Here is a 13,457-nt window from a genome sequence, read left to right on the forward strand (position 1 = left end):
TACTGGCTTTGATGGACAGTTTTGTACTGACACTAATGGTAACATGCTCAAGTACCTTCCAATAGAGGTAATGAGAGCACCAAGGCTAATTTCTTATACTTTATGACATAAGTGCTAGGCAAGAGGTAAGACAAATTCCAAATACCTCAAGTACATCAACACATACAGATTAGTGACAGAAGGGGACTACCTCAAAGCTTCACAACAGGTCTTGGTGATCAAGAGTAAACAAAGATTACAGAACACATTTTCATACAGGAAATCAGTATGTAGCTGTTCAGTTTAGAGCACCCGGGACACGTAAGAGAAAATTCCAAGTCTCCATCACAAGATGGGAGAGGACATCAATTCTGAAATACAGGCATTAAAATCTCTAACTGTCTTCAACTATCAGTCACAGCCTCTTTTTCAGAGGCTTTTCATTTATATAATGAGCTAATTTCAAGTATCAAATCACTAACTACACTGAAGGAAAGTATTTCAGAGAAGACTTTTGTGGCTAGAGGAAGAGTTCAAGCTTGAAACAAAGTGACCTGCTGCTGTACACAGGAGAGTGTATAATCCCTAAGTGAGCTCTGTCCAATCCCAAGCAGTGCAGTCCTAAGCATCTCTTCTCATTGCTCTAGGCTAAGAGAGTGCTAGAATTTCAAGTGTGTGCCAGAAATCCCCAGGAGGAGCTGACAGCTCTCTCCGCTTTCCTAAATGCTCAAGGTAACATCAGCAAATACAGCCACCACCTTAGGACAGTGAAAAAGCTTTGAGTCAGATGGTAGGATAGACATGGTCAATTTTAAAGAATAGTACTGCTGAGTGAGTGATCAGGGCTTGAAGGCAGTGCAAAAGGAGATAAGAACTCTTGGAAAACATCAAGTCACAAAGCTCAAATGCTGACAAATCAAGAATGACAGGAAGCTGGGACTAGGCACCTGAGAAGAAGGCCAGATATGAACAGAAAGACAGATATGAACTCAAAAATACATAGTACTCAGACACTGACTAAAAAATCTGCACATGAAACAGAAATAACCTGCATCAGAACCAGTCAGGAAAAAAGCTGGTTGTTTGGAGTACAGCATTTAAACTCGGTGGCAGGCATCACAACAGCCAGAAGAGGTCTTGCTTCTGCTCTGTTCTCACTAAATCTCTTTCAAGACTTAAATCACTGTAAGAATATGGATATTCTGTGGCCCATCAGGCTGAGTTCCAGGAGTGAGAGAAATTTTTCATTAAGTTTTCTAAACTAAGAGACAGTAAAATTACAGATACTGCTGATACCTGTTCAAGTCCTTCATAATTCGATAAATTAAAAGCACAAACACCTATTTTGAAAAAAAGTAAGAAACCCAAGCACTTGTTTCCTAAAACTCCTTTAGCCTTCTAAAACATCATTTTCAGTTATGTTAGAGACTTGTTTAATAAAGTGTGTTTAAACTGTTTCAATCTATTTTTATTCCATCCCTATTAATACCTGTCTGGTGATCGTCTTGACCAACGTCCTCTGTCAGATTCTGCAAGAAACAGGAATGACACAGTTAAACAAGACAGTGATCTTCATTCTTCTGTACTATTTTTAACTTTTACTTGATATTAATATTCATCCTAATTACTTAAGGATCATCTACCTAAGATTGTAGACTTTGTGTTTTCAGCTCATATTTGCCTCAAAAAGTTACACTTGGAAATTTATCTAAAAAGTTCAAGAAATTAGAATTTGATAAATATTTTTGAGGTTTTTTCAATCAAAAACATATCAAGTTATTTCAAGTGTGGAAATAACTACCCATCAGGTGGGTGTCGGAACTCAGGACATTCCTTTGGGAGTCCGGAGTTTCCTGGGACCCTTGCCAGGGGGCTCGGAGACCCTGGCACACAGCCCAGAACACCAGCGTGTTCGATTACGAACCACGGAACAACTTGTCACCTATATAGAAAGAGATAAAAGCCACAATGGTGTAAATAGTGTAAGAATAAAATAATTACAGAGTCTAAATGTAGGTTTTAGGATTTTTGGTATAGGGGTTTCTGGTGACAAGATGGAAGGATTTGGGCGTGTCTAGCCTTTCTTCTTCTTCTCTACCTCCATCTTGTCTGGTGATGTCAGCACTTTTAGATTGGTCTAAAGTAGAAACTCACTGTCTAATATAGATGATAGGTATTGGAAAATAACTGTAAATATTGTACACGTAGTTTGTAGTATATAAAGATAACACCGCCCTAGCGGTGGGCGGAGTGCCTCTGGCTGTCCTGCCAAACGGATCTCGGCTGGACAGGGAGAAAGAACCTTATAGATAAGATGCAATAAACAATCTTGAGACCGAAAAAATGAAGAGCCCTGACTTCTTCTTCAAGCACCGGGCTGGGAAAAGAAACTTTCAAACTTTTCTCGGGGTCACTCTGACCGGCTAGAAAGAGAGACCCCGGCAGGTGGGGAATTGGCATTATTTTACTGAATAATTCCACCAATAAATGCGGCATTAGAAAGACTGAATTTACCACTTAGCACAGAAATGGCTTTGCTTAAGGATAAATATGTGTTCTAAAGGAAACTGATTAAAAACCAACTGAAACCTTGGAAACAAGTTTATCCCCTTCTTCAGGCAGGGTCTTTTCTACTGAATTTGCAGTGCACACACAGAAGCCATGTCACCATTTCCAGCTATGGTTGCAATAAAACAAATGTAAATACACAGCACATAAGCAGGAAGAGTCTTCACAAAAACCTTATTTCACTTTTTGCATGGGTGTAAAAGGACAGCTTGCTCATTCAATATGTTTTCCAGAAGAACTGCAAGAAACTGGGTAACTATGATGATTGTCATCACTTAAGGTATCCAAGAAAGCTTCTTGTATGAGGCAATATCCAAATCCAATGTTCAAACAAAGTTCAAACTCCACTCTGACCTCTGGGGTATAATCTTTCACCTTTTACTAATACTGCTTATCTCTTCACCAATTGAAACCCAACAGCCTTTCATACAACAAGGCAGTTATAATTTTTAGAAGTGTAATCACTTAATGATTTCAGTCATGAAATATTCTGGAACAAAGCCCTAGCTATTCTGCTAAGAGAAAATGGCAAGTCATTACCAGCCTATTGAGGGTGTGGTAAATCTTGTGAATATTTGCCAGCGTTGATAGATGAGAATTCAGTTGAAAATCTAGAAGGGAGGGGAAAAAAAAAAGGTTTTAAATTTCTGATTTCCAAATGCAGCAGTTATGATCTTCCTGCATACTGGCTATTTAATAAAATCATCACAGAACTATAAACTAAAAGTAATCTCAACTTTTTCAGCACTGACATTTTCAACACTTGAGTAGAACAACTGAAATTTGCAAAAAGATATCCTACATATGCATTTTTCTTAAGGCATGGATGACCCTCAGCAGAACAGAAGTATAGCTAACTATAGCTGAATAAAAAAAGAAAAATTACAACTTCTTTTCTCCCTGATATTGGGAATCATTGTAACTTCCATGTTACCCAGTCCTTCTGTTTCATCTATTCCAAAACCAAGTTAAGTACCATGTAACATTCTAAAATCATTAATAATAATCCTAGTTCTTAAAAAAATCTCATTTTATTAATAGACATGTACTTGCCTTTATACTAATTTCCTTGCAAAAATAAGTCACTAGAATACACTTGCTCAGTTGAAACATGGCTTTTTAATAAGAAACCAAACGTTACAATACAGCAGCTGTTAAGACAAGAGCCAAAAAAACTGATAATGAAATATTCTGACACTTCTTGGAAGAAACCATAGCATAGATGTGAATTTTGCTTCCACGCTCCAAATATAAAACACTTGAGTTTGCTTCAGTTGCTAAAGAGCAAGAAACTAATTTTTCTCTATTCTTTTGAATTCCCTATTTTTGCTAGGAATGTGGCAAGAACAAAACTGGAAAGTCAGTAATTTACAAAAGAACAGCTGAGATCCAGCTAGACAGCAGGCAAACCAAAAAGAATCTCAGCAACGGAACACAAACCAGCCGAGAGGGCTTAAAGACAGCCAATTACTACAGAGTACCTCCATTTAAACTAAAAATAAATTAGCTACCCCACTAGAACTCATGTGCCAAAACACTCTAGAGAAATGTACTGTATGATAAGAAAAGTATTCCAAGCAAACTTCTCCTACATGTGAAAAGCTTCTGTATGTGCCTTGCGTCACTACCCAGCTAATGCACTAAAGCATTTCTAATATGAGACATTTAATTTGGCTTTGCCCAGCAGCTGATGCAAGATACAAGTAAGGTAAAAAAAATAATTCCCTTATTTCCATCCAGAGCATTTCAAAGGAATGCTCTCAAGATACACTTAAGATGACCCAGATAAACAAGAGTCATCATTAAACATCCGACTGCCAAGTCAGTGAAGCACACTGCTATGAAGTTAACAAGTGGAACTGAATAAACTGCCTGCTCAAAGTGAACTTGTTACACACATCACTGTGGAATTCTCTTGTCACAGTGAATAAAAAAAAAAAATCTAAATTTACTTTTAGGAATGATACATTTTATTCATTATGTTAGCCAGAGTATAATTTAATTAACTGCAACCTATTTCTTAAGGTGCTGTCCCCGGTCCACCACAGCAATACAACTGCTCTAACTCAGAAGCACCAGAGATGGAATTTCCAGCTTTAGTTAACCTTATATATACAAAGTCAAAGACAATCCAGATCTTTTTACCAAGATACAATAGGAAGCTCTGGAACCTTGAACAGGGTGCTAGAGTTTTTCCTGCATTAAGAGCTCAATAAAGTTCCATTTTTGCTAGTCAAACAATACTAAGCAGAACCATTCTGCAAGAAAAAAATAATCCTGAGTTTCTTAGTCAATCCTCAATTCAATACAAAGCAATGAGAAAAAACAAAAGGAGAGGGGGGCAAACAGGGATGAGGACAACAGGGAACATAAAAGCCATTCTGAGGAGGGCAAGATTAAAAGATAAGATTTGATTTCTTAACTGGCAGATCAGATTAAGCTTTCTGGAATACGAATTTTACAGTTTCCCTTGCTGCTTAGCCTAAAATCCACAAAGAACATAAGTGGTTAGAGAAACCTGTTATATCTGGAGGTAAGAAGCTGAGAACACTAAGCAAATATTTATTTATTCTAATCTAATATTAAACTTTAGATAGCACTCTTAAAATCATTGAAAAAATGCTCTAACATTAGGATTATATATATAGGTATCACCTTTGAAACAAAACATTCCTAGTCACTTTAAAACACATAGTTCATGCCAGTATGTTTCACACCTCCACTGGAAATATCAGTACAATTTTAAGCTGCTGCTTCAGAAATAGGATCCATAATTATGATGGATTTAGCAAGGTTATACAAATATATTTTCCAGTTCTAATACAAGAGATATCACACCATCCACCATTTGAATATGGAGGACCAGAGTCCAAAGTTTTCTTGCTTTCAAAGGAGAAGCTTGCACAGTGTAGAGATATTACCTAAAACTGAAAACAGGTTTCTTTTACAGTTATAAAATCAAATGCAAGGAGCACCCATTAAATTAGGGAAATTAAATTACAGTTCAGGTTATTCTCTGAATTGGCCAGTGAGTCAGTGTTTGCTTTATCTATATTTCAAGAATGATATGCAAAGTATCCTATGTCACTGTGAAAAAGACTATTTTGAAAAAAAATGGTTTTCTTAAGAAACAAAATCCAAAAACTAACACCTCCCATGCTCAAATAACATTATCTGGGAAATTAGCAAAAATAGCACTGATCAACAGTAGTCAAGACGGCAAGCTGGTTGGAACTGTATTCTTTAGGAACACACTCTTTCCCCTCCACTTCCTGAACTTTCCACACATGCTTCTGTAGCCTCCAAAGTTGTGCCTGCTGATCCCCTTGGTCAGCCCACTACACTTGGAATCTTATCCACAGAAAAAATAAACGCTGCCATCCCAGTGCTCTGAATCAGATCACCAAGGAGCTGCAACACCAGCTGAGTTAGAAACAGGAAAGGTCTTCCCAAGTGGGAGCACGACAGTCTCTTGTGGCAGCAGCAATGTATTCCATTAATCCACCTGTCCCTCCCAGGGCCACCACGAGAGTAGCGACACATCACACGAAGAGCTGGTTGTATGAGCTTGACACAAATAATGCCACCATGTGTGAAGCTATTTTTCACCTGAAGATGAGAGTTTCAAAGCACGTGAATTGGTCTGAACTTTTTTTTCCTACAGAAACTGCATCCAGCTCTGGGGCCCTTAGAACAGGAAAGACATGGACCTGTTGGAGTAAGGTCAGAAAGGACAACTGGAGGAACATCTCTCCCATGAAGAAAGGCTGAGAGCTAGGCTTGTTCAGTGTGGAGAACAGAAGACTCCAGGGAGATCTCATAGCACTTTAAGTGCACTTACAGTACTTTAAGGAGACTTTCAAGAAAGCTGGAGAGGGACTTTCCAGAAGAGCACGTAGTGACAGAACAAGGAAGAATGGCTTCAAACTGAGAGTAGGTTTAGATCAGATATTAGTAAGAAATTCTTTACTGTGAGGGTGGTGAGACCTTAGCACAGGCTGTCCAAAGAAGCTGTGGATGCCCCAACCCTGAAGCGTGAGGCTGGATGGAGCTCTGAGCAACCTGGTCTTGGTAGAAGGTACTGGTGCCCATGGCAGGGGGATTGGAACTAGATTATCTTTCAGATCCCTTCCAATTCAAGCCATTCTAAGATTCTGACATACCACACAGTTCACTGACCTCGAATCAGAAGAAGGAAATCTGCTTGCTTTGTAAATAGTGAAAGATGATATATGGAAAGTTTGCTATGACTTTAAGGGGTGTATGTCAAACAAGCATACGTATTTTGTTGATTAAATTATTTTTCATGCAAAAGGTATCTGATCTTCAGTGAGGTCTGAAGCAACAAAAATTCCAAATCTTATTAAATACTTTGCAGTAATTCAGAATGTAATGGCTAAAAAAAAAAAAAAATTCTGAGTAAAAATAATTGCAAATCCAGAACCCAGAAAGGAAAGAAATGACAGAGACAACCTAGTTTCATGGAATTTAAATGTTGTCTGCAGTGTGTGATTAACACAATGTTAAGGGTTAAAGGCTGGGTTAGTCAATTAGTCACAATCATATACAACTGAAAATTAAAAAGAAAACTGTTTAAAAATACTTTTTAGAATATTATAGGTTAAGGTTTAAACTATAGACCTGAGAGTTACAGAGAGGTAAAAGAAACAAGAGCTAGCTGGGCTTGCTTCCATAACAAACTAGAGAAAAAACATTCTACACCCTCTCATGAATGCACATATGAAGTACAATACAGAAAACCATGTATCTTAAATATAAGTAAAGTATACAGGTAAACTGGACTCAAATACCCTACTTTCCTATCTGAAATGAAAAAACTTTAAAGGTCAAATCCCAATTTTTAATTTTTTTATCAGAAGGAGCAATGTGTTGCCAAACTATTTGAATGACCATCTGAATACCCAAACCCCTCCCCCCACAAAAAACCAAAACCAAACAACCAAAAAAAAAAAAAGAAAAAAAGAAAAGCCCACAAAGAAAGTACCTGCCTAAACAAAACCTTTAGCTTAGTTCCTGCTGTGGAAATTTAAAGCTTGGACAAAACACAGCTACAAGGTTCAGTAAAATCTATTAAAAACCTAGCAAGAAATTAACAGTAGTAGTAAATGAGATCAGCTGACTCCAAGTTTCCTTTAAAAGCTGCTAATTTTTTCAAGCAAATAGAAAACCGATAAAAAATCTCACTTTAACAGTAGGTCTAAAATAGTTATCCCTAATAGATATGCCATATATACAATATTAAAATTTAAATATAGGAATACCAGCAGTAATAACATAGTAGTAATTCTTATTACTGCTAAGATACAGCTGTAAACTTCTCAGAAAAAAAAAATTAACAGAAACCACACATCAGGCAAATTCATAAAAATTAAAATAGTATGCTTAGGCTTTCATTCAATTGTTTTCCTTGCTTTCAAGTAACAAAGATAGAAAAAAACCTTGTAGTAGTACTAGTTCAAAGTTCCGTTGTCTTACTTAGCTTTAAATAAACTTTACTTACTCAAAAAATAATCATTTAATCATCTACAAAATATACCATTTTATAGTCTGTAGTCTACTTACAGAATTATCCTAACAGCAACACAATTTATATCGATGAATGATGAATTGATCAATGAACTTAGAAGTTCAGATCTGAAACCTACATTTTGTGAAAGCCCTCAACACTCATGCTCAGGAAGCAAAATTTCTGTATTCATTACTAAATACAGAAGGCAAAAGAAAAATGTCCATCAGTCTTACTTACACAAAAACTTAACAACACACCTGAAGACTGAGAATCCCAAACTGCAGTACACAGCAGACAGGAGCTGCCTCTGCATTCCTGTCAAAGATAGGATTAAAAATCTATTTCCAGTGTGTCTGCAGCTGTATCCCTGCAGGCAGTGACACCCTATACCAGGGCCAACCTGCAGAAGAATCCTTTCTCCCAGTCCATCATGGGACAACAAACCTTGGGAGGCAGAGAACAGGCTGGAAAAGCAGGGTCTCCCTTGATTTGGTATGGTCAAATAAAGGGTATGATTCAGAAAGTAAGGAAAACAAAAATGAATTCCAGCTTGGAAAGTAAGGACAGGCAATTAGATGGGATGATCCAACCTATCTGGAGGAGCATCAGGACCTATCCATTAAAACTAAAGACATGATACTGCAGAATGCATCTCCTGCCCACCTGCACCCAGAACCGCACCAAGCTCAGAGCTACTGCTGACACCAGCAGAATCCAAAACCCACAGTTGCAAATTTGTGTAAATTTTGCAAACACAACAGCCTAAAACATTCTGAAGCAAAACACAGACTGACTTAAGCTAGTAAATAAAAAACCCCACAGAAAACCCAAACCCAAGCAACAAAATATGGTAGGAGTTACCACATGTACTCTAAAGGTAAACATTCACATTCAACTCAACATTTGGTATTACCACTCAGAATGACTACAGCAACAAAATATTCTAAGATCATTGCATGCTACATAGATAGGAAAAAGCATAATTCTTTTTTGCCCCCATAGGCACAAATATTTATTCTACCTAGGTGTTTTTGGAGTATCCTAATCTGAAGGCTTGTTTACAAAAAAGATCTACAGCAGTTTAAAGTTAATTGAGAATTTTAGAGCAATTTAAGCAGTGCAAAATTTAAAGTGTAACTGCTACTTTAGTTTGAATACATTTTCACTGACCTTAAATTTAACAAATAAGAGCTAGGCTAATTCCCTTATACTAACATACAAGATAAAATACTCTGCACAACTGGCTTATGGCAGGATTTGGGTTTGCCTGGAAGGGGGTGATTTTGGTTGGGTGTTTTGTGCTATATAGCAAAGACCTAACACTAAGTGGGCTTCTGGTGCAAAGCATCTGCTTCCATTGACAGAAAGTACTCATCCAGTCTAACACTTACTCAGATTAATTCAAACAAGTGTCAGCGAGCTAGTTTTGCATCACTGGCTGCCATGACCTGAGAGCTGTTGCAAGCATTACTCTTAACTTCATGCCAGGTGTCATCTGGCATCCTACAAAGGGCTATAGCTAATACAAACTTTGTATCTTGAGCTCTAGCTAATTCAGCAGAAATGCAACCCTGTCAAGCACCCGCTACGAGGGTATCCAGCACCGTGCACATCTGGTATGTGGCTCACGATGGAGCTGCAACAGCCTAGGAACAGCTATGCCAGTCAAAAGCATTACTGTCCCAGCTGCTTGCTTCTTCCTCCCTGCCAAAATCTGCTGACCCCACATCTCTATCAGCAGCACAGGCCATGGTCACATTCCCTAGCCCACTTCAGGCAAGAAATCAACCTGTCAGTTTAAGACAACTTAATAAAGTGGCAAGAGCTAACCCAGGTCCATTTGACTGAGTGGATTAGAGAGTGCTCCTACAAACCACTTTACCAACAGAGCAAGGGAAGCAGTAATCTACAGCTAATGAACAGTAATGAGCAGCAGACCCAGTCCCACAGCCTATGCAGAGACACATCTGCATCAAGTGTGCCACACCAGCCAGGACAAGTTAAAGCCTTGCAGCTCTAACTCTATATAAATATATATAACCATCTATATACACACAATTTTATATGTATATACACATACACCCCACTGAATGAACCGGTAGTTGTTTCCCTCTCTTCATGAGCCAAAAGTAAAAATTCTGTTTAACATCAGACCATGATTCTAAATGAAGCAATTTAATTGGACAGTACAACAAAAATGCTGGCACATATAAATTAAGGGTTCTGCTTCAAGCCCTTGTTAAGTAGTCTTAGTTCCTGTAGAAGAAATAACCACACTATTAAATGTTCTAATATTTAAACTGGATACAAGAGATGAACACTTTCACAGGATGTACAGTACTCCCTAATGCTAGGCTTTTTGGCAAGCACAAGACAGACAAATTAAGTGAGTTATCTTCTTCTGCTTGAAGACACAAACAAAACTAGGAACTAATGCTTTGAAAAAGCCCAAAGTCTTTGCTTTCAATACCTGCAAAGCAAGTGTGGGAGGAGGGGAATTAAAGAAAACACAGGATTAATAATTCACTAAGAGCACAAAAAGTACTCAGACAAAAATAAGTTTAAATTAAGTGCTGCAATTACACAAATAAGAGCTCACCCTGATACAACAGAATGAAGAGAAGCAGTAAAAAAAAAAAACTTTACCTGCCTATTTCAACCTATTACATGGTCTTACACAGAGAAGGCTTTTCCAATTATAGCTACAGGAGCTACAAGAAACTTTTAGGCCAACATCTTCAATAGAAAAAAGGAAAGTTGATTTCCTCATATAAAGGTGTGTATTCAGAAAGTAAAACTGAGATTGAGCAAAAACATATTAATGGAGTTTATATCATAAAACCAGATAAGGATCTAAGAAAGATCATAAAGGTGGCTCAAAATAAACCTTCAGTCAAGAGACTACCATAAGCCAGCTTCTGTATGTGCAAAACTATGCTACGAACACTTCTTACTTCAAGCATTTACATCAATGAAACAAACTCAACAACTATGAAGCTACAGATAATGAAATTAGTTAATTTAGGAAAAAATATCTATTTAAAATAACACATATATAAGCTAAAAAAAAAAAAAAAATTGGAGATGTAAGATCTGATCACTCCACACACATTTTTAATGAAAAGCCAGTAACAGCTGAAGGCTGAGGAAGACGACTCTTACTGTTTTCTGAAGTAAAATTGAAATTTAAAAAATTTTAAAATTACTATGTCGCCTAATCATCCTACATGAGGGAGCCCTGGAATATTTGTAACTGTAACTCACACGTGTATATAATGAGAACCTGCATTTTTTTTTTTTGACAGGGCACATTACAAAAGACACTGAACAGAAGGCATTTTCTAGAATAATTATCCTTCTATTCCTAAGATGAGGCAATCATTCCTGCTTTAATGGCAGCCTTCACCACCAACACATAATGACCCCTAAATATAAAGGTAAAATAAACCAGAACCACTAAAAAATGATATAATCTTATGAGTTAGAGCCTTTACCAGGCTGCCCCTGTACGAGATCTCATTCTGAGAGACACAGGAGGATTCAAGAAAATCCAGGCATTATGCAGCATTTCTTTCCACCACTGCTTTCAGGACTTTGTCCAAAAGTCGGACCATCATTCATTAACGCATGATCAAAGCTTAAATTTTCATTATCTTTCCCACAAGAAAGTTCTACACTAATAAAGCATCTCGGAGCTGCAAATCCTTTCGCAGTGAGAACACGTTCCTGGGAGCTTTCACAGGGACGTCGTTGAGAAGGACAGCTTTGTGCTCGGGACGACAGCCAGGTCTCTCCAGCGGACGGCGCCTATCCCTGAACCCCGGCCACCCCACGGCCACGCAGATGCGTGAGCCCCTGCACCATGCAACCCGTCTACAGCAGGCGGTCCCTGCTGCTCGGAACGCACAGCCTGAAACTCTATTGCAGAGACAAAGCCCTCGCTACGCTCCTCCAAAACAGGCGGCGCGAAGCCCCCGTGCTCCCTTGGGGGGGGCGGGCGGGGACGGCCGGGGTCCGCGGGGCGGGGGCAGCGCGCCGCGCCGCCGCAAGGCCCGCTGGGAGTCGTAGTCCGCCAGGCCACCTCCCGCCGCCCCATTGCGTGGGGCCGCCGCCGCAGGGACTCCACTTCCCACCATGCGCCGCGGCTCCAGTCCCCCGCACAAGCAACCCGGTTCTCCCGCACCGGCCCGGCGGAACCCGCTGAATTCACCCCCGCCCGTCTTCCCTTACACACGCAGCTCCGCGGCCCGCGCTCCCCTCGGCAATGCTGGCTCTCTCACAGCCGGCCACGAGGGCCGGCCGCAGCCTCACCCGCTCACCAGCTGGGATGGGCAAACTGCGTCACACCCTCCGAGCGCCCCCGGCCCTCCTGGTGCTGCTGCCCCCGCCCGCTCCGCCCCCGCCCCCCGGGGAAACGCGCCGAGAATCGCGGGGCTCCCGCTGACCCGCGAGAGCCCCACCGCCAGGCACGCACACACCGCCCCGCTCCGCGGTGGTCCCGCACCCGCGGGCCTGAACCCTTCCCCGGCATCGGGAGTCGCGGTGGCGCGCTCGGCCAAGCCTCACGGGTCAGAGGCAAGAGAAGCCACCCCCAGACTGGCGGTTCTTTCGGTCGGGCAGCGGGGCGAGCGGCGGGCCCGGGCCCGGCCCCGGCGCTACTCACTGACAGCGGCGGCATCCGAGTGCATTTTCGTGCAGCGCTGCACACGCTGCCGGCCCGGCCCGGCTCCTGCCCTGCTCCCAATCCAGAGCCTGGGCACGGACAGCCCGCCCCGCCCACCTCCCGCGCCCATTGGTCCGGGCTGCCGGGGGACGCGGCGAGTCTAGCCCTCTTACTGGATGAGGCTGCTGCCACTCTCCCCCCGCCTGCCCCGCACCACCGCCCCGGCCTCCCATTGGGCAGAAGGCCGAGCCGGCCACGCCCCTCCCCGCTCTGACTGGGCTCTGGCGCTGCCAGTTTTTCCCGGCCTTTAAAGCGCGTGCAAAGAGCACCACTTTGTGTCACCCGCGGCGCTGATTGGCTATGGAGACCAAGGGCCGCGCCTATGCACTGATGCGATTGGCTGAGCTGGGGAAGAGGGCGTGGCCAGTGGGGCTGGCCCGCCCTCCAGGGGCCGCCGGCGGGGAGGGCCGGGGCCGGGGGGGCCGGGCTGCGGCACTCTCCCGTCGCTCCGTGGTCGCCGCGCCATGCGGCCAAATCACCGGCTAGCCTGGAACGATTTCCTTATTTTTTCCATCTCCCTCTTCCAAAGGAGAAAAATGGCAAGGTGCCAAAGCCAGCCGAACGCATACAAGTGTCAGGTCAATGTTACGGCAGCGGCAGGATGGGCGGTGGGGAAACCTGGGGCCGCCAAGAGTGCTCCTTGCGGGACGATGGCAG

General features: G+C 41.6%; 1 protein-coding gene across 4 annotated transcripts in view; it reads right to left on the reverse strand.

Annotated features, from left to right (window-relative positions):
• The window catches only part of DCUN1D4 (defective in cullin neddylation 1 domain containing 4), a 41,693-nt gene extending 28,813 nt beyond the window's left edge, over positions 1 to 12,880 (reverse strand). For 3 of the 4 annotated variants that reach the window (XM_059844848.1, XM_059844847.1, XM_059844846.1), the window contains exons 1-3: positions 12,741 to 12,880; positions 3,088 to 3,158; positions 1,469 to 1,508 (exon numbers count right to left, since the gene is read on the reverse strand). In XM_059844848.1, coding sequence (XP_059700831.1) covers positions 1,469 to 1,508; positions 3,088 to 3,158; positions 12,741 to 12,870 — 241 coding nt within the window. In that variant the 5' untranslated portion in view covers positions 12,871 to 12,880. The remainder of the gene's footprint in view (positions 1 to 1,468; positions 1,509 to 3,087; positions 3,159 to 12,740) is intronic. The other variant, XM_059844849.1, reaches the window with a different exon arrangement.
• Between the last annotated feature and the right edge of the window lie 577 nt (positions 12,881 to 13,457).

The sequence above is a fragment of the Haemorhous mexicanus genome, chromosome 4 (assembly GCF_027477595.1).
Source record: "Haemorhous mexicanus isolate bHaeMex1 chromosome 4, bHaeMex1.pri, whole genome shotgun sequence".
NCBI lineage: Eukaryota > Metazoa > Chordata > Aves > Passeriformes > Fringillidae > Haemorhous > Haemorhous mexicanus.